The 20,145-nt window shown below is 52.7% G+C and overlaps 1 protein-coding gene across 1 annotated transcript; it reads left to right on the forward strand.

Annotated features, from left to right (window-relative positions):
• Nucleotides 1-6,982: 6,982 nt before the first annotated feature.
• On the forward strand, nucleotides 6,983-19,496 carry SASH3 (SAM and SH3 domain containing 3). Its single transcript, XM_027054274.2, has 8 exons — nucleotides 6,983-7,182; nucleotides 13,861-13,956; nucleotides 14,675-14,821; nucleotides 16,324-16,462; nucleotides 17,714-17,862; nucleotides 18,015-18,224; nucleotides 18,375-18,525; nucleotides 19,075-19,496. The coding sequence occupies exons 1-8, from the start codon at nucleotides 7,126-7,128 to the stop codon at nucleotides 19,263-19,265; spliced, it is 1,140 nt and encodes a 379-aa protein (XP_026910075.1). The 5' UTR covers nucleotides 6,983-7,125; the 3' UTR covers nucleotides 19,266-19,496.
• The last annotated feature ends 649 nt before the right edge of the window (nucleotides 19,497-20,145 follow it).

Here is a 20,145-nt window from a genome sequence, read left to right on the forward strand (position 1 = left end):
CCTGTTTTTCAAGTGAAGGAAATGAATGAGGCTTATAGAGATTAACCAACTTGCTCAAGGTCACTCCTCAAGGAAATGAAACAAGCAGGATTCAAACCAGTCAGATGACCCCAGAACCCACTCTCTCAGAAAAGGGCAGGTCGTGTGGTGCTCACCATCTTACAGATGAGAAAACTGAGGTTCAGCCAGGATAACACAGCTGGTGAGTTGGGACTGACACCCAAGTGTTCTCCACACCATCCTGCTTCCTCAAGGCCTGCCCACCAAGACCTTTCCTTTCGAGCCCAGATACTTGTTTCTGGGGTTCTGGCAGGCCATAGCAGTACTGGGGGGAGGGGGGAGGGAGCCAGACTCAGCCCAGGGCTGCTCACATGCTCCCCTTTCCTCCCTTCAGTGCAAGACCCAGGGCTCTGCCTCATCTCTTCCCTTAACTGCCCCTTCCAATCCACCATCATGGGGTTGAGAACCCTGTCCCCAGAAGTATGGCTCTGCCACCCAGGTCCTCCTTCGCTGGGCCCCAGATAGTCAGCACACTGAGCACCCCGCTTGAAGGGCTTCTCTGCATCAGGCAAGGAAACATTCAGAGCCTACACAGCAAGGCTAACACACGCAGGAGCACTTGAGACATCATTAGGAATTGAAGATAAATAAATGCCCCATTGGAAAAGCCCCCTTTCCTAGGAGATGGGATTCCAGGCTTCTAATTCCAGCTGTGCCAGCTGTGTGTCTGTAGGCAAGTCACTCTCTGGTCTTCAGTTATCTCTTCTGTAAACTACCTATAACGCCTTCCACATGAACTTACAGTGAGCCACCCATAAGATCCAGATGGGACAACACTCTGTGAGCCAGGAAGCCAGGCAGACAGCAGATGATAATGCGATTATTATTCACCCAGCATGAGTTCAACTCTTGCCTCACCTTTGGAGGTATGTAAGGAAAAAACTGGGGATCCAGATTTTTTTTTAAGTTTTTTACTGTTTATTATTATTATTATTATTTTTTGAGAGAGAGACAGAGGCAGAATGCGAGTGGGTTAGGGGCAGAGAGAGAGGGAGACACAGAATCGGAAGCAGGCTCCAGGCTCTGAGCTGTCAGCACAGAGCCCGACGCGGGGCTCGAACTCACGAGCCGTGAGACCATGACCTGAGCCAAAGTCAGACGCTCAACCGACTGAGCCATGCAGGCGCCCCTGAGGATCCAGATTTTAGATATAACTCGTCGAAACTAGACAGGCTTTTGACCAAGGATCTAATTTGTGTTTTCCCAGCTATGCTTCCTAGCGCCCGGGGTTCCTTACAAATGCCAGAAGGACTGCCCCAAAAGGCAGAGCTCCTGCTAAAAGGCACCCTCATGGGCTTCCCACTAAACTGTATTGGAAGTAGTCGCAGGACCACCTTCTGGGTGACCAATCTTGTGCTTAGAAGAGTCCTGGACTCTGCTCTCACCATCTTGAAATTTTAAAAAAATTTTCAACAAGGGGCCCTGCATGTTCACTTTGTACCAGGTCCCACGAATCCCATAGCCAGTGTGGACTAGGAGCTCCATGACTAAAAACAAAACACAAACACAAACACAAAGAAAAAGTGGGTTTCATCCCTTTGATGTACAGATGGGGAAATGCAACAGCAGCACAGATAAAAGAGGGAATTGCCCCGGGTCACACAGCCCAGTGGGGCGAAGTCAGGATTAAATTCCCAGGATCCTGACTCAGCTCTGCTGCTGCTTCTCTTGCATTCAGTGTGTTCTTCCATCACTCCCTACTGCCTCTATTGAGCAAACTGAAGCCCAAGGAGATCTGTTTCAGGTCACACAGTTGTGATAACAGTGGTGATGATGGGACTGAGCTACATTTTTTGATGATTAAATCCTTTTTGGAATAGGTAAGAGCATGGGTGAGATCATAGGTACATACATACATACATACATACATACAATATACACAAAGAGTCTAAGTGGTGCATTTTTTAAATTATAACTAAGCCAGTCCTGTCTCTTGCCGGCCAGCTGTCTCCAGCTCCTCATGAGCTGGGACCACGGAAGGGGTGGAGCTGGCTGCCCTCACCCAGCTAACCCACGTCAGCAGTGAATTTTACCAACTCACTGGGCACTTCCTCAAATCGGTGGTTAGAACTCTTGGTGCCAAAAAATATATAGAAATATGAAAGAATCAATGGCAACCCTTTCCTCCCTGTCCCTCCCTGGCCTCCAAGGCTCTCTGGGCTGGAAGTAGGAGGCGCTCCCTGACCCCGCCCAGCCAGCCCTGGCCCTCACACTGGCCCACCTCCTCACTTCCTTGTTTCTTTGTGAAACAGGAACTGAGCAAGCAGCACAAGTAGGGTAGGATGGGTGGTTGAGAAAACCCCAGTGGTCCATGGCGAGGCTGTGAAGCTGAGAAGCTGATTTCCCTCCCAGCAGTCCTAAGTAGTTCCAGATTCTCTTGCTTGCCACACCTTCTGTGTTCTAGAATAGCTGGGGCTGAGGGACCCTGCCCTTTGCAAGCTGGAGACATTCAGGATATGGACCGCAGAGTCATGCAGCAGAGATTCAGATGGGGCCCAGATGAGATATGGAAGCAGGTGCCAAGACAAGAGGAGAAACTGCGAGTGGGGCCTGGAATGAACTTGACATAGCCCCTCCTCAGGCACAGAGCACTTTGTGTGAGCTGTGCGCTGGACTGACTGCGCTCTCTCTAGACATGTAATCTGGGTAACTCTGCTCTCTCTCTCTTTCACACACACACACACACACACACACACACACACCAGGCAAGGTCCACATTATCAGTGTCTTCACAAGAGCTCATTGCCAACGTCACTTGCCCAAGGTCATGCAGCCAGTAAGTGATCTATGGCTATTTGAATCCAGTTCTACCTGACCCCAGTTCTGGGAGGTGTCTCCTGCTCTGCCTCTTCCCTAGACAATCATTCCCTAGACTGCTCAGCGACTTTTGTCCTTGTAACATTGGGACACAATCCTAGGCAGAGCAGCCGGGTCCCTCCCAGTCTCCCATAGAAACGCCTGCAGTGAGTAGTGAGTGTGTTTTTCTCTGAGCGCCAAAGCCCAGCCTCTCCTTCGTGGTAATTGCCACAGCTGCCTGCAGGTGTTCTTTGTTTTTAAACCGGGACCTTATCATGAGTTCAGAGATTCAGAGATGACTTTCCCTCCCATCAGCCCCTGCTGTCAGGGACTCCCCAGTGCTCCTACAGCTGCAGGCTCTATATGTCCTGTGTGCAAGAGGAATGGATGCTTCCTGCCCACGTTCCATGCCCTCCTCTGCCCTTCTCCTACCTGCGATTTTGCTCTTCTCACCCTCCCTGCCTATGATTACCACCATGAAATCTGCTAATGGGCTGGGCTTTCCAAGGTGGACTTCACCTTGGAAATGCCCAGGTATTTCCAAGCAGCCGTGTGGTGTCTGCTTGAACATTTCTAAACACAGGAAGCTCTACTACTTAACCAGGGTTGAACTAAGTACCATCTACATATCAAAAATGTCTCCCTCGGAAGGAACCCAAACCTTCCATTTGTCTGTTTCCCATCATTCCTGGCCAACCAGAATACATCCTTTCCTCTTCATGACAGCTGTTTGAAGTCAACTTGCTTCCCCATCCCAACCCAAATATTACAGGTGTTGAGCACTCCCCAGGTTGACAGGACTCTGCTACAGATCCTCCTGCACACACACTTAACTGGCCTTAGCTATCCAGCTTTTATGCCTGGAATCAGACCTCCAGATGCCCTCTCTTCCTCTTCACTCCCACCGCCTGCCACAGAGTATTATTTTCCACTGGATGTGTGTGTGTGGCTGGGAGAGGTGAGACTAAGAATCATTTTGAAGGTTTATCCAAATATAGATATCCCTCGATAGCCAAACTCTTACTCTCTGAAACAAGGATTTGGAGAGTAAGGGACACTTTCAGACATATCTCAGTCAAATATCACACCCATGATCTTCTACCGAATTAGAATCTCTTCAGGAGTGCAGGTGGGGGCTGCTCTATGTGAATGCAGCCTACAGTAACCTCGGTGTCTGGCAGTCCTATTGTCTACTCTCTGAAGGTTCAAGGGGATCTCACTACCTGTGGGACCTCCCGCCCCAAAACGTACACATCCCACAAAATAGCTGCTAAATCAAGGCTTTCCTACCCCCACGCTTATACTGGCCACATCCTTGCCCTAATAATCCCAGTTTAAACTGCTGATTTCATGGGGTTGTGTTGGGATGAACTCATTGGGCCAAGAACAAGCACTGGGCAAATGTGAGCTTGCCTCCCCACCTAGGACGTAAGTTCGCAAGTGCAAGGGACTTCGGAAGCTGTTTATTTTGTGTCTCCCCCAAGAGCTTAGCACAAGGTTCTGCACAGAGCTAGCTTGTAGGTCCTGTCTGCCAGCCCATTATCAAGTTTGAGGTGGCCTTGTTCTCTGCACTACTGATCTGGATCACTTCTTTAGCTGAGAGCTCTGTGTACCTGGAAAGTAACCTATAAAATGCTAATGTGTTGCCCAGAAGGGAAACCTATTTAAAAAGTGTTTAGGGCCCATTAGCCAGCTGGGGCTTGACCTCAGGGGACTAGGACCCAGGCAGTCTGCCAGGAGCGAAAAGTTGGGGGAAGGCAAGTACAGATGGAGGAGCCCCGGACCCCCAGAGCAGGGGCTGCCGATCAGGGGAGGCACATCTGAAAAGGAGACAGAAGGGCAGCGCTGACCACACTCGTTCCCTTCTGTCCTGGGGGGTTTGGTCGCCTCTCTGCACTTTGATTCAGGTCCCCACCCCCACTCCCGCCGCCTTTTCCCAGGCCTAGGCGAGGCGGCGGCCCAGCGCCCTGGTTAGCTGGCTGCCTTTAGTCGCTTTGCGGTTAGTGTGTGAGCTCGGCTCGCGGCCGGGGCTGAGCAAACAGGAAGCGGGCACATCCTGCGCGCAGGTTCGGTTCGGGGACGCGCCGTCGCGGTGCGAACCTGGGAGCTTCTGCGGGGGCTCCAGCTGCGGGAGCCCCCGGTGCCCTGAGCCCCTGCAGCCCTGTGCCCACCCCTCGCCCCGCGGGGCCGCGTCCCCCACCCCTGCCAGGCTCCTTCCCAGGCAGCAGAGCCCGGAAGCGAGCTGGGGTGCGGAATCTGTTCAGGAGCCCGCCTGGCAGGCTGAGGACAGAGCCAAAGAAGGATGGTTTCAGCCTGGGGGGAAAGGACCGGGTCTTCCCTGAGCTCACCCCGACGGATGGATGGTCAAAGGGCGTGGGGCAGGCTGGGGGACAAGCGGGGAGGAAGTCAACAAGAACATCTTGGGAACAGGAGAGGGCCAGCCCAGGATTTCACAAGTGCTACAGAATGCAAAGTCTTAAAAACATGCACACCTTTTACCCCGGGATGCCCCTTCTGGAAATCCATCCAAAGGAAAAAAATTGTGGCTATGAATATTTACCTTAAGGATGTGCAATGAAGAGTGAAAAAAAAGTTGGCATAGTTGAATATTTCCTAGCATGAGAAAGTCTCAATGACACTGTATTCGGTTTAACAAGGAGATACCAACAGAGTTGGGGAAATGTGACTTTTTTTTCAGTTTTGATAATTTAAAAACAGTTTGTTTAGGTATGACTGACCTACAATAAACTGCACATTTTAAAAATGTATGATTTATTTTGACATATGTATACACCCATGAAACCACCACAACCAAGATAGTGAACATATCTATCACCCCAAAAAGGGTCCTTGTGCCCGTTATGACCTCTCCTTCCCCTCCCCACCCCCTCAAACCACAGATCTGCTTTCTGTGCAGTATGATTTTTTTTGTAAAATACATATAGAGAGAGAGAGGTAGTTATAGGCTCAAAAATAGAAAGATATTTATTGAAACAGTATGGAAGATAATTATGGAGAGAATTTTTAAATTTCCTCCTTTTTGTGTATCCATGTTTGCTAAATTATATATGATGAATATGAATTGCTTCTGGAATAAGAAAATCATTGAAGTTATTAAAATATCTGCCACAGATAACCCACAAAGTGAACATTGTAAACTTAACCACACACGCATTCAAGAAATGCCTTGAATGGGACATTTGCTAGTGGTATGAAGTTGCTTGTGAAATCATGTCTTTTTCATGGTGATGGCTGTTGTGATGACAAATATATGGGGGTGGTCAAGGAGTTTTGACTCCAGGCATGACTGCTGTGGTGAGGATGACAGCATGGTTGTGGCAGTGGGGATGATAGCTGTAGGGAGATAGCTGTAACCATGACTGCAGATAGAGGCGGATGGCTGAGAGTTGTTGACTACACAGGTGGTTGTTCTAGCAAGTGGCTGTGGTAGCATTGGCAATGACTGCAGCAGTGACAGTGGTGGGGATGTTGTGATGGCTGTAAAGGGTGATGACTGTAGGAATAACTGTTGTAGGGGTAAGATGTTGGGGCGGTGACTGGGTGGAATGTCTATAAGGGTGACAGCCGTGAGGCTGATGATTGTAAGCTGATAGCAGTGATGAGGACTGTGGGGGTAACGGCTGATGGTGCTGACTGTAGGGGTGATTGCCATGGTGATGATGGCTGTAAGTGTGCTGATGACGGTGGGAATGACTGGTGGGAATGACATGGTTGTAGGGGTGGTAGTGGTGGTAGCAATGACCTTGGTGATGCAAGGTGACCAGGAGCATTGGCTTAACAGGCAGAGAGACATGGTCCAACTTCTGGCTTCTGGCTTCTGGTCAGTGAGATAAGAGGTGTGAGTAGGCCATATAATGTCCAGTTGATTGGCCACCTGCGGGGAGATGGAGCAGGATTGCTGATGATTGACATGAGATGGCATAGTAGGGACTTTTCTCTGCTTCTTCAACCTAAGAGCCGTCTGCATCGGAATCTCTGGAGACTGAAGCTGGGACTTCCTTCCTCCCTAGGGGCCAGCAGGGGCTGCGATTGCTGTAAGAGCAGGTCACGTGGCGGGGCTTCCTGTATGCTGCCGCTGCCGGGTGTCCATGGCCCGCACCCCCAAGCTGCCACTGCAGCAGTCAGAGTGGCGGCCAGAGGCTCGGTCCATGCTGTGCTCCCTGGACGGTGTTAGTGAGGCTGAGCAAGAGGCCTCAGTGTCTCGACACCTAAGATTGCAAGGACGGAGCGTCACCACGTCGGAGGACCATGTTGCGCCGCAAACCCTCCAACGCCAGTGATAAGGAGCCCACTCAGAAGAGAAAGGTGAGGAGCATCTCTGAGAACCCACTCCTTCCTTCCCTCTGGTCTCTCAACCCATTCCCTCCAGGAATCTTAGAAGTGGGAAGAGCCAAAGGCCATACGTTGTGTCAGTAGGCAAGGGCCAAAGGGCAGTGGGGCAGGGGCCCAAAGGTTACTAGAGTAGCAGAACTACAGAAGAGACTTTCAAAAGCTAGAGAAGCAAGGTTATAGAATAGACTCTTAGAAGTCTGGAATTCTAGAATTCAACTCCACAACGATGGGATAGAGACCTAAAATTAACGGTTAGAACCCTAGACCAGAATTCAAGAATCACAAAATATAATTCTCGAGTTGAATCCCAAGATTGTACTTAATTCTCTATCCCCTACGCTGGTCCTGCCACTACTTCTGCCCAAGCGTGGCCTCTCAAGAGCTGCTCAAAGAGCCTTGCTGGGCCACCCGGTTAAAAGCCATGATGCTCCTGGGACCCCTACCCTGTGGCCATCGCCTGGACTCTGCCCCCTTGGTTCAGTTCTGTTGCAGCTCTCCAGTACCACAAGAGCGGCAGCCAACTAGAGAGTGGGCCCAAGGTGATTTCTATACTCAAGAAAAGGGTTTCCAAAGCTGGAGTAGAATGCACAGGGTGTACAGCTTCTTCCCAGGTGGGGAGAAATTATTTGTGAAGACTGAGAAATGAAGCTGGTGAGATGGGAAGGAGGAAAATTTCAGTGGAGGGATTTTAAAGACCAGGAAGGAAAGCAGGTGCCATGGGCAGCTGAAATATTCCTCTTCCTGGAGCGGAGGCCCAATAGAAGATTACTTGAAGACTGCCAGATCTAGATTTCCCTAAGTTGGATTTGAGGATTTCTAGACTTATTCTTTGATTTGATTATAGGATTTTCCCAGGCAACCAGCAAGTACATCCCACACATCCAGCGGGATCCTAGGACCATCACAAAGCAGGCTTGAACCAGGTCCAAGAGGCCCAGGCCTAGCTCCCAAGCTACACTCTGGGGCCTCCAGGCCCTCACTCTGCCCTGCTGTTTTCTCCTAGAGCTCAGCCCAGGTGCCCTACGGGGGAGCCCCTTGTCAGGGGAGCAGCTCCCAAGCGGAGGCCCAGCCAGCTGAAAGGCTGAGCCCTGGGGCACTGGGGTGTGCCTCCTGCCCCATCTCAGGTCCTGGGGTGGCTGCCACTTCCGGCTGTACACTCCCCACTCCAGATGCTCCTCTAAGGTTGCAGCGGAGGTGGGCACAGGCAGGTAGAGACTCATGAGTCTTCACACAGGCTCTGCCACCACCATCCAAGCCCTGCTTGGCGCTTGGCCCAGCAGGCTTACCATTGGCTGCCACCCCTCAATGAGCAGGTCCACTTCCCCTTGATCTCTGGTTGATGGGGGTGGGAAGCAGAGACTGCTTTAGACACTGCTGGGCCCCAAACCACAGGGGAGCTGAGCTGGAGGAAAGGGTCTGAGAAAGAGCTGACACTTTGACAGTGGGACCATGTGTACCCCAGAGGCACACAGAAGCCAAAAGTCCCTGTCTTCTTCCATGACTTTCCTTATCCAGATTCTGTTTGGTGACTCGGCCTCTGGGATTCCCGCCCCCCCCCCCCACCCCAACAGGCTTCTCCCAGGAGAAGCAAGGCCCATGTGGCACTCTGAGGTCCATGTCCTCTAGGGAGGATCATCCAGGCAAATCCCAAACCACCCCTGCCTGAGCCTGGGCCAGCCTCCAGAGCCACTCTCCGAGCCCTGTACTGTGGAAATGCCCTTAGCTTCCAGAAGGTAGGGACAGCATCTTCCCCAGGCCTGGAGGTAGCAGCACAGCTCTAGTGCTATGACCTTGGGCAAGTCCCTTCTTCTCAATGGCTGAGGTTGATGTGATGGAGGGAAAACCACAAAGACAAATGAGGCTTCTCTCTCCTGCCCCTGCTCCTCATCCCAGGCCTGCCAAAAAAGAATGTGCTGGGCAGGGGGCAAGAAAGTGGGGTTGAAATCCTACAGGTTCTAGGTGTAGGACCTTGGACAGTTCATTGACCTTCTCTGGGCCTTGGTTCCTTCATTTTGGAAAAGGGGGATAGTTCTTGATCTGCGCATCTCAGGAGGTTGTATAGATCGCCTGGAACAATCAGTGTGAGAGTGCTCTGTTACGTGCATGCATGTGCACACAAGAGGGTGCGTGCTGTAGGCATGGGTGGGCATGGGGAGCATGCTGCAAAGAAGACAGCCTCAGTCCTAGCCCTGAAGTGGAGGCAACAAGACTTGAAAGCACTAAGAGCCTGCACCAAGGGAGGACTCACATCAGGTGCCAGGTGCTGCACGTGCACCCATATCTTAGCTTGTTTGCTTCGCATGTCAGCCTTGTGACATAGGAGCAGATCTTGTCTTTATCTCTGTTTTATGCCCAAGTCTCAGAGAGGTGAAGTGACTTACCCGAGTGCACACAGACAGGAAGCTGTAGAGCAGGGATCCAAGCCAAAATTTGTCAGTCTCCAGAGTCTTAACCCCTTCTCTTTACACCCTCGTGTCCCCCTACTGATCCCAAAAGCACTAGGAAAATCTGGTGAGCATAAAAGACCCAGCCCACCAGTAGGAAAGCATACCTCTACATGACACCCTCACCAGCATACACTTTGTATTTCCAGTGCTTTCTCATTGCCCATAGACTAACTAACACCCAAGTTCCTTGGCATGGCTGGCACGGGCCTTCCATGACCTTTTCTGCTCCACCTCCCACCATACCCACTATACTCAGAATGTTTCTAACTCTCATTCTTGCTTAAACTTTTCCCGGATCCTCCTGGAGAAATCCTGGTTCCCCTGCATGGAGCAACTTAAATGTGCCTCCTTCTCCATGAAGCCCACCCAAGCCCTTCCTCCTCCATGCTTCCACCCGCTCTCCTGGAAGCTCCCTCCAAACACTGCCCACAGTTGCCATTACACTCAATCCATTCCTGTACTGGGAGGCAACTCCGTAAGCTCTGAGCACAGCAACACACACAGGTTTCCAGAGTTGCAGACCTGAGTTCAAACTCCTGCTCTTGCTGCTGCCAGTTGTGTGACTCTACCTAGGACACTTCATTTCCCTGAGTCTCAGTTTCCTCAGCTGGGCAATAGGGACATAAGACAGGACCGTGGTGAGGCTGGAGTGAGCTGGTATGCACGAAGTGCTTGGCAGGGTACAGGGTACCTGGGAGGTACTTAAGCCCTTTCTTACTGGACGCCCACATATGCACAGGTCAGTGCCTAGGGCCTAGGGGGTGCTGGGTATATGGCTGGTACAATGAAGGAGCTGAGAGGGTGGTTGCAGAGACACCCAGGGAAAGCCAAGCTTCCTTAAGAAGTAGGGGAAGAAGATGCCAATGGAGAACAGTGTGAGGCTCTGAGGGGCTGAGCAGGGGAGCCTTCCTACAGGAAGCAGCATCTTTGAAACTGGAATTGAAAAGCCTTTCTATGGATGTATAATATTCATTCAAAGAAGTGCATAAATTATAAGTGTTCCACTCAATGAATTTCTATAAGGCAAACATTCCCTCACAGGCAGCACCCAAATCAAGAAACAAAGCACTTTCGGGGTGCCCAGCTGGTTCAGTTGGCAGAGCATGCAACTCTTTATCTTGGGGTCATGAGTTCAAGCCCCATATTGGACATAGAGCTTACTTTAAAAAAAAAAAAAAAAAAAAGCACTTCCAACATTCCAGGAAATTCCTTTATGCCCCTGATTGTCACTACATGCTCTCTTTTCCTAAGGATCACCATTATCCTGGCTTCCAACAGCATAGCTTAGTGTTGCCAGGTTTTGAAATTTCTATATGACGAACTGTATAATGTACTCTGTGGCTGACCCCTTCTGCTCAACAACGTATCTGTGAGATTCATCCATATGTTGGGGAGAGCTCATTGCTATGTACTATTCCCTTCCATGACTGTTACAATTCCTGTATCCATTCTATAGTTGATGGGCATGTGGGTTGTTTCCAGTTCCATTGGATTGTGAAGAAGGGGAGAAACTATGTCTGACAGAGAAGGGTGGAGTTTTCCAGGTGGGGCACGCCCTGGGTGAAAGTACGGAGGGGGTCAGAGGAAAGGCTAAGCACACATGGACATTTGCTGAGGGGCTGCTGTGTCAGCGCCTTCTATTCTCACAGTCACCAACGAGGTAGGTGCTCTTGTCTTCATTTTACCCACAAGGAAATGGAAACCCAGAGAAGCTGAACTCTTTTAGCTTTGCACAGCTGGTCAATGGCAGAATCAAGGTGTGATCACTTGTGAGCTGACAGAGACTAAGGATCAGGGAGGTTAAATAACTCACTGAAGGTCACACACCCCCAGAGTTGAACTCATCAACATCTGATGCCAGAAAAGTAGCTCTTCCCAAGAGGCCCACATACTCCTCTTGGACATGGAAAAGGGGCCAACAGTGTATGGTACTACCTCCTGCCCTGGGCAGGACCCCCCCAGGAAGGTCTCACCCCTTCACCTGGAAGCCAGGTGGAAAATCCAAAGGGGCTCAAGGGTTTCAACCCATACTTGGGTGGGGGGATCATTTCAGAGTCACCAAAAGGCTTTCAAATATTTGTGGTTGTCCCTCAGGTTGGAGGTAGGCTGGGCCAAAGGCTACCCTGGCTGGCCCCCACCCCTAGTCACCTGAAGAACATGTTTAGCTTTTTCCCTGTCCCTGGGTTGAGGAGTGGCCAGCAGGCCCAAGTCCCAGCACCACCCCTACGGCCATTTTGGATGGTTTTCCTCCCATTTTGAGCTAAAGCTGGGACAGAGGGGCCCTGACATAAGGTCTTGGGGGCCAAAGGCCCTCCTCCCAGCCCCCAGCTTGCAGATTAATGACAGGAAAAGGAAAGAACTGCGGCCTGGTGGTGAGTTTACTCTCCCCAACAAAGCCCACTTCCGGCCCCGTGCCTGCCCTCCTGCGTGCTTTCCTAGGCTTGCCAGTCCCTGGGGCTTCTAGGGCAACTCTCAGCCTCCTGGTCTGCAGACAAGCTAAAGAGCAGTGAAGGGAAGGCCATAATGGTCCCATCGGTCTATAAATAGCAGCCCAGCCTGCCCTCCTTGGGCCCAGGCCAGCCTGGTGCCCACCCTCTCTCTGTTCCCTCTTTTCCAGGCAATAAGAGGAGGAAGTTATCCAGGCAGCTGCATCCTAGCCATTCAAGAGAAGGAAATAAACAAAAGGTGGAGGAGAGAAGGGGGAAAAAAGGGGGGAAAAAGAGGAAAGAATAGTGGGTGGGGAACACCAAGGAAGGAGGATGGAGGAGACGCATGGGAACCACAACAGTCACCCCGTGGTCATGCTTTCCCCTCCCCATGCCCACTCGCACCCCCCTTTTCCATCTCTCCAGTGTAGCACAGAAGAGGCTTTCTGACTGAGGCTGTAGGTGCTTCATTCGGGCAGCCCTCATGGTGGTAGTGTCTGCTTGGCATGACTGCTGACCTAGTTTCTGGTCAGCTAGTTGGCTGCAACCTCTAGGAAGGTGTGGCCCCTGACCCTGATTGCCTATTTGCCTTTGGTCAAGACCCACCAAGAGAACTAAAATCCCCAGGAGTCCTCGCTATAGTCCCCAGGAGTAGGGGCCAATTGTGTGTGTGTTGGGGTCAGGTGATACTGCCCCTGTCCTGGGGGGGATTGTCACTGGACCCCCCTTTCATAGGAAAGAGGATGTGAAACTTTCAGCTTTGTGTGGGTTTGGGGCTTCGGTTCCTCAAGCCCTTATCTCTGGTGTCTGCAGTATATCCCGCTCTATCTGTCTGGCCATCTGTGAACCCTGGTTCCTGTGTGTATCTCTGGTCTTGACTGTTGATCTTGATTCAGACTCAGCCTCCACTTCTTGTCTGTAAAGCCTGACTCTTTACCTGCCTGGCCCTGGTTTCTGGCTGCCATCTTGCCATGCTCATGCATATACAGTTAAGAACGCTCATTTCCTGAAAACAACCTCATCAGTGCAAAACCACTGGCAGGGTTTAAAAGTCCAAGCACTGGAGCCAGCCCATCATATTAGTGGGCTAGTATGCCGAGGTGAAGAAAGAAAATGGCTGCCTTTTTTTTCACTAAATTAACCCCAACAGTTCATGTCCCAAATCTGTTGGCACCTTCTACTGAGGGTTTCCAGAAAGTATAATGCCAGGCCGGATTCCTGGGGTGTGACTGCCTTGCTCTTCCGAGGACACAGATTCATCAGGCTGGAGACATCAATTGTGCCACTATCACTGTGACAGGGACACCATGCTTGAATCAGATCCAGGGCAAAGAGGCCGCTGTGGTGTTGGGGAAGGTTTTCTCTGTTATGTAAAGGTGATGCTATGGTCGTGCTGAGGTATGTCTCTAGTAGGAGATATGCTTTTGCCCAGACTCATTTAGTATTTCACTGCAAAATTCTGGAGCCCAAACTTCAGGTACTGGTGGAAATGTGGGCTTTGTCTGAGGCCTGGCTGAGGTCACAGGCTCCTGAGGTCTGGAGCTTGCCCTGGGGCCAGCATTCAAGGCTATTCTTGGCTGAAGAGCGGCAAGCAGCCAGGTACCTCCAAGTACATCTGGATGCTGCACCTCATTAGCTCCAGGTCCTCAGGGCACACGTGGGCGCTCCTAGCCCTGGGCTACGTGAGGTGCGTGTGTCAGTAGCAGGGGACAGCTCCTCGCCCCTCATTCCGCCAGCCTTTTTCCAGCCACTCATGGTGGCTCCTCTGCCTCTTCCAGCTCTCACTCCAGCGCTCCAGCAGCTTCAAGGATTTTGCCAAATCCAAACCCAGCTCCCCCGTGGTGAGCGAGAAGGAATTTAACCTGGATGATAATGTGAGTTGCTGAGGCTCCTCCTCCAGGGATCTGGCTGCAGGCCCCGGGTGGGGGGATGGCAGGGTGGGGGAAGAGGAGATTTTCAGACTGCTGAGGAAAGCCTGCTTAAATACAGAAGGCCCGCCCTCCCACCCACCGAAATTCTGGGCCCCAAGAACTCAGCCGCGTTCTTTTCAATCGCAAATTACAGTGGATCCTAGAACCATAAGGGTTTGAATGGCGCAGGTACACTTGCAGGCGGATTTTTTTCGATAAACCCAGGACAGTACTGCAAATGTATTTTCTCCTCCTTGTAATTTTCTTAATACCATTTTCTTTTCGCTAGCTTACTTTATTGTAAAAATACAGTATGTAGTACGTATACATACAAAATATGTGTTAATCAACTGTTTATGTTATGGGTAAGTCTTGTGGTCAACAGTAGGCTATTAGTAGTTAAGTTTTGGGAGAGTCAGATGTTATACATGGATTTTCACCTGCAGGCAGCGGGGGTGGGATTTGACACCCCTAACTCCCACGTTGTTTAAGGGTCAACTGTAATTATCAAATTAACTACAGATTAATAGGGCTGATCAGGTACAGGACTAGGAGGGAAAGGGATGGGGGCCTCTAACTTCCACCCCCTAATCCTCTGCCAGGACCTGAGGGCCTCCTTCTGCCCTCAGATCCTGGACCCAGGATCACCAGTGTCCCTGGACCTCCTCCTTTGTTGTCACAGATTCCAGAAGATGACTCAGGTGTCCCTATCCCAGAAGATGCCGGGAAGAGTGGCAAAAAGCTGGGGAAGAAGTGGAGGGCCGTGATTTCCCGAACCATGAACAGGAAGATGGGCAAGATGATGGTGAAGGCCCTGTCAGAAGAGATGGTGAGGCCTGTGGTCCGGGGGAGCAGAGGGGGATGGGGAGGACGGGCACTGCTCTGGCAGGGTGTGAGCATGACCACCTTGACAGCCACTGCTCAGGTGCCGTGCCTGAAGGCCTGATTCAGTACCAGAAGGAAGGTCATACAGAGGAGGGCTCACTCAGCCGTGGACCTGGCAGCAAGGCATAGTCCTGAGGGAGCAGGGGTAGGGTCTGAGGATGGATGGGAGTCTGGGTATCAGAACCTACTGGGAAAGGCAGCCCTAAGGAGGGGGGCCGCTAACAGGGAAATGAGACTGCCTGAAGCAAATTCATCCACCTCAACATCTCACTTGGAACCAGCGTCTGGGATTGGGAAGACTTGATTCGAAGAGGGGCCCCTATGAGGGAAAATAGAGAAGGCTGGCTCCAGCCCAGGGAGAAAGGGTAGGACAGACAGCTGAGGGGCCAGCACATGTCAGGAGCTGAGGTCACACAGTGGGTGTGCTGAGCTCAGGGCTCTTACAGAAGGTGCCCGGCCATGGTGTGCTCTATTCCGCTCGCACTGGCTCGTGCCGGCTGGGGCCAGCAACTGGCCAAATTTTCGGGAATTTTGTGAGTCAGATGTGAAACCCAAACACTGCTGAAAATGAGATTATATGAGTTTAGAATTAAACAAATATTACAAATAAGGAGACGACCGTCAATCTTCAGAACTCATAATTTCCCGACTCTTCTACTCTCTCTTACTATTCTCTAAGTTCTTGAGGGTGTTTGCATCTACAGTCTCTGTGTGGTGGCATTAGCCTATCTGGTGTGCTGCTCGGTCAGTGACTTCGTACCGGTGCCTTGACGTCGGCTGCCGCGGGGAGGATTCCCGACACAGGAATTGGCAACTGCTACGAATCGGGGCTTTTATTCCTAGGGAGCCAGTTGTGAAAGGGCCACCACCACACTGAGGTGTGGTGAAGTGGAGGAGCTGGAGTCACTCCAACTTGTTGTGGGTTCCTGTGTGGCCTTGGGGACGCTCCTCCCTTACTCCTCCTCTGTAAACTTGGGAGGGTCATCGCACTACCTTTTGGTGTCACGAGGATGAGATGAAATGGCGGGCAGGGCTGGCACATAGGAGCCCAGCGGAAAGCAGCTCCTCTCCAGCACCGTGGTCTGCTGGACTCTGCCCTAGCAGCAGCGCTCAGCGCAGGCTTGGGCACCGAAGCCCTTCCCGCGTGTACGTTGGCACTTGAGGCTGACCGAGCACATTCACGTGAATGTGCAGAGTCCAGCAGACCACGGTGCCGGAGAGGCTCCTCATTCCATGAGGGAGGCAGGGCAAGGACTGTCATTCCCACTTCACAGAAGCGGAAACTTGACCTCAGAGATGCCAGGCAGCCTATAAGCGACAGAGCCCATGATCGAGCGAGGCCCCACTTCTCCACGGAGCCCAGGCCCGTTTCCTCTGCACCCGGAGCTGCCCCGTGTGCATCCCAGTCAAGGCCTCTCAGGGCTCCTTGCCTCCCCTCCCCTGCAGGGAGACACTCTGGAGGAGGGCTCAGCCTCCCCGACTTCGCCAGACTGCAGCCTGGACAGCCCCAGCCCTGAGAAGATGGCACTGGCCTTTTCTGAGCAGGAGCAGGAGCTTCCGGCACTTAGCCGCCAGGCATCCACAGGTGAGTAGGGGCCAGAAGGGAACATCTGCTGAGTCTGGAGAAAAGGACTGGATTAGAGCCATGCAGGTGGCTGTCTGGGAGGGAGGTGAGAGAAAGGAACCTTCACAGTTTAACTGCTGGGAACTTTCCGAGCCCTCTCACGTTAAATTTTCACAACAACCTCATGGTGCCAGTACTATCATCCCCACTGTATTGATGTGAAAACTGAGGCCCAGAAAGGTTTTCACTTGCCCAAGGTGACCCAGTCTTGAGCTCAGGTCTGCCTAGAGGAGCTGCCACTTGCTGTCTCCAGGCCCTGGAGGGGCCCAGGGTCAGAGGAAGAGCCCCATTGCCCTCTTGGACTAGTCCACCCCCACCCTCCCAAGGGGAAGTAGAGGCTACAGCGCCTGGGCCTCTGACGTCCCAGGCTGGGGGTGGGGGTAAAGGGTCTCCACCTGGGAAGACAGCCTCTTGGACTGCAGCCCTTGGTTTGCTGGGCTCAGGGCGCCACTTGGCATGTTCTAGATGTCTATGGGGTTGGACAGCCCCTCCTGGAGGAGGGGCTGCAGACTCTGGGCCGCAGACTCTGGGCCGCAGACCCACAGAGCCACTGTCCTCACTCCTCAGGCTAGTTCTAAGTTCTATGCTCTTTCTCTGACTCCACAGACACCTCCCTGCCCCCACCAAAAGCCACTTATAATGCCCTCCATCCCTCCCCTCCCAGAGAGAAAGAGCCTGTCTGAGTTTCCATGTGATGTTATAACCAGACAGAGTCTTATTAAGTAGAGAAACTAAAATATTAGTTTAGGGTGTGGTTTCTCAGGTGCAAGGTGGCTTCCAGGAGCACTAGGGTAGGAGTCAGGAGACTCAGAGTCTAATGGCCCCAGTGCTACCAATTGTAAGTTGAGAGACCTTGAGCTGTCAATTGTCCTGTCTGGCCTCAGTTTTCCTCTTCTGTTCATTGGGGTGTTGGCCCAGTTGGTCTCTAGAGGTCCTTCCAAATTGCTCATTCTTTAGTCCATGAGCCATTTCTCCTTCTGTGGTCAACCATTTTCATGCCTGTGGTCCCAAAGGTAAAGCTGTGCTCCTGCAGGGTGGTAGAGGAGGTGGGTCAGAATCCCTTCTGCAGTGTGAGACTTGCCGGAGACCAGCATTCTTCCCCAGCATGAATCCTAGGGATTTCCAGCCGCAGCCCCTGGAAGGTATCTCCCAGGTACTGCCCCAGCTGTCTTAGGACAAAGGTGACCCTCCTCCCTGCCCCATATCCTGCAGGCAGTGAGCTCTGCAGCCCCAGCCCAGGCTCTGGCAGCTTCGGAGAGGAACCACCTGCCCCACAGTACACAGGGCCCTTCTGTGGCAGGGCACGAGTCCACACCGACTTCACTCCCAGCCCCTATGACCATGACTCGCTGAAACTGCAGGTAAGGTTGGCATGTAGGCCTCTCCTGAGCCGGGAAAGCTGTGATCATAAAGTAGCCTTCTTTGAGCCAGGGTACGACAAGTGTCCCTGGAGGCCAAGGGAATACCCCTCCCCTCTCCCCTGCTCCACTGTGATCTCCTGTCCTCCCAACAGAAAGGAGATGTGATCCAGATCATTGAAAAGCCACCTGTGGGCACATGGTTGGGCCTGCTCAACGGCAGGCTGGGATCTTTCAAGTTCATCTATGTGGATGTGCTGCCTGAGGAGGCCGCAGGACCTGCCCGCCCCACCCGCCGACAAAGCAAGGGCAAGAGGCCCAAGCCCAAGACTCTGCATGAGCTACTGGAGCGCATAGGCCTGGAGGTTTGAGCTGGGACCTGCACTCTAAGATCAAGGGAGGCACACTTGGCCCAGAAATGGAGGCTAGGGCATGGTCAGCTATGTGGGAAGGGGGGGATCCTGAGCGGGGGTGGCTTGTAAGTGGCCACACTGGTGGTCTGCCTCTGCCCACAGGAGCACACGTCCACCCTGCTGCTCAATGGCTACCAGACACTGGAGGACTTCAAAGAGCTGCGGGAAACACACCTCAATGAGCTGAACATCATGGACCCACAGCACCGGGCCAAGCTGCTCACGGCCGCCGAGCTGCTGCTGGACTATGACAGTGAGTGGGTTTAGGAGCTGGGTGTGGGGGTGCCTGCAGGTATTCCAGGGAGGGGAGGCCTGCCCTGGCCCTGCCCTCTGAGCACACTCAGCCCCAGGACCCCTCTGCAATGGGAAGGCACTTTCCACACTCCAATTCCAGTCTCAGGCAAAGTTTGGCAACAGAGAGGTCTTAGGGATGATGGGGTCCAACTCCCTTTGGGGTCAAAGGGAGACTTAAGGCCAGAGAAGGTAAGGTGTGTACTCAAGGCCTCAAAGCTGGGTAATAACAGAACCAGGAACAAGTGCAGCTTTCCCAGCCGCTAGCTGGGTGCTGAAGAAATTTGAGCTCCTGGGCTGGGTTGCTGCCTTGGAAACCACTCCCACATGGTTGTAAGCCAGAAAGGGTGAGCAGGGTAGGGATGGTGGTGGGTGCCCAGAGGGAGAGACTGCCTATGGTAGACTTCCCAGAGTCCCTACCCCACACACAAGGGGCCCTGGGACTTTGGAAACCCCTCCCAGCTAAGGCGTAAGCACCCCCACATTCCATCTCCTTCCTTTGCCCCGGCAGCCGGCAGCGAGGAGGCGGAAGAGGGCACCGAGAGCAGCCAGGAGCCAGCGGCAAACACAGTGTCTGAACCCAAGGTGGACATTCCTCGAGACTCTGGCTGCTTCGAGGGCTCAGAGAGCGGGCGTGATGAGACGGAGCTGGCGGGCCCTGAGGAGCAGCTGCAGGGCCTCTCCCTGGCTGGGGCGCCTTGAGGCAGAGGCGGCGGCACAGGCCGAGGCTGGGCCCCAGCGGCAAACACTGGGGATGGGCCTGGCCTCCCACAGAGGCCCAGACCCCAGAGGACTGGTGCCGAGTCTGGCCCTGCTCCCCTAGCGGTGCCCAGGGCTGCGGAGGCCAGCCAAGGCCCTCCCTGTAGGCTTGGCTGGAGTGGATGCGGAGCCACCCAAGGGCATGTCCCACCCACCCAGTCCCCTCCCTCCACCAGCTACTGACAGCACAGAACTTCCAGGCACTGCCTGCTCCCAGTCACAGCAAGTGGGACACTGCGGGGCCATCCTACCCATGTCCTTCACCACCGAGGCCCCCAAACCCTCCTCACCCTCACACCACTTTCCCCTGTCACACTGCTCCTGAAAAGGGGGCCAAGTCAATGTTTCAGGTACGTTTCAAAACCCTAGGGAGGCTGGCCATTTGAAAGGACCCTAACTCATCATGGGTCCATACAGACTTCCCCGAACAAGGCTTGAAGAAAGCCACATGGACCTTCCCCACATTCCTTCTCCTTAACTTTTTGAGAGGTCTGGCCACTAAATCGCCATCTGACTTAAACCAAGTGCTTTCCCCAATCAAGGTCTAGGACTGGTGAGGATTAGAGTGGATACTGCTGAGGACCTTGCCAGCTCTGACATTCTGTGACGTTAAAAGTCTGCTCTCCTGTCACCTGTGGCTGAGGACACCAGTGGGGTTTACTGAGGGAGCTGAAGGGACTTTGGGCTCCCAAATGAAACGGCTCCTCCTGCTCATTCCTTCCATACCTCCCCACGTGACTCAAGCCAAGATACAACTTCCCCCAGCTTAAAACAATATGACCCTCCCTTTCCACTCCTGGCACCATCCAATGACACTTCCCCT

The sequence above is a fragment of the Acinonyx jubatus genome, chromosome X (assembly GCF_027475565.1).
Source record: "Acinonyx jubatus isolate Ajub_Pintada_27869175 chromosome X, VMU_Ajub_asm_v1.0, whole genome shotgun sequence".
In the NCBI taxonomy this organism is placed as follows: Eukaryota; Metazoa; Chordata; class Mammalia; order Carnivora; family Felidae; genus Acinonyx; species Acinonyx jubatus.

Coding starts and splice junctions, on each gene's coding strand:
- SASH3 (XM_027054274.2), top strand. CDS start 7,126: ATGTTGCGCCGCAAACCCTCCAACGCCAGTGATAAGGAGCCCACTCAG. Junction 16,463..17,713: donor TAGCCGCCAGGCATCCACAG/GTGAGTAGGGGC, acceptor CATATCCTGCAG/GCAGTGAGCTCTGCAGCCCC. Junction 18,526..19,074: donor GCTGCTGCTGGACTATGACA/GTGAGTGGGTTT, acceptor TTGCCCCGGCAG/CCGGCAGCGAGGAGGCGGAA.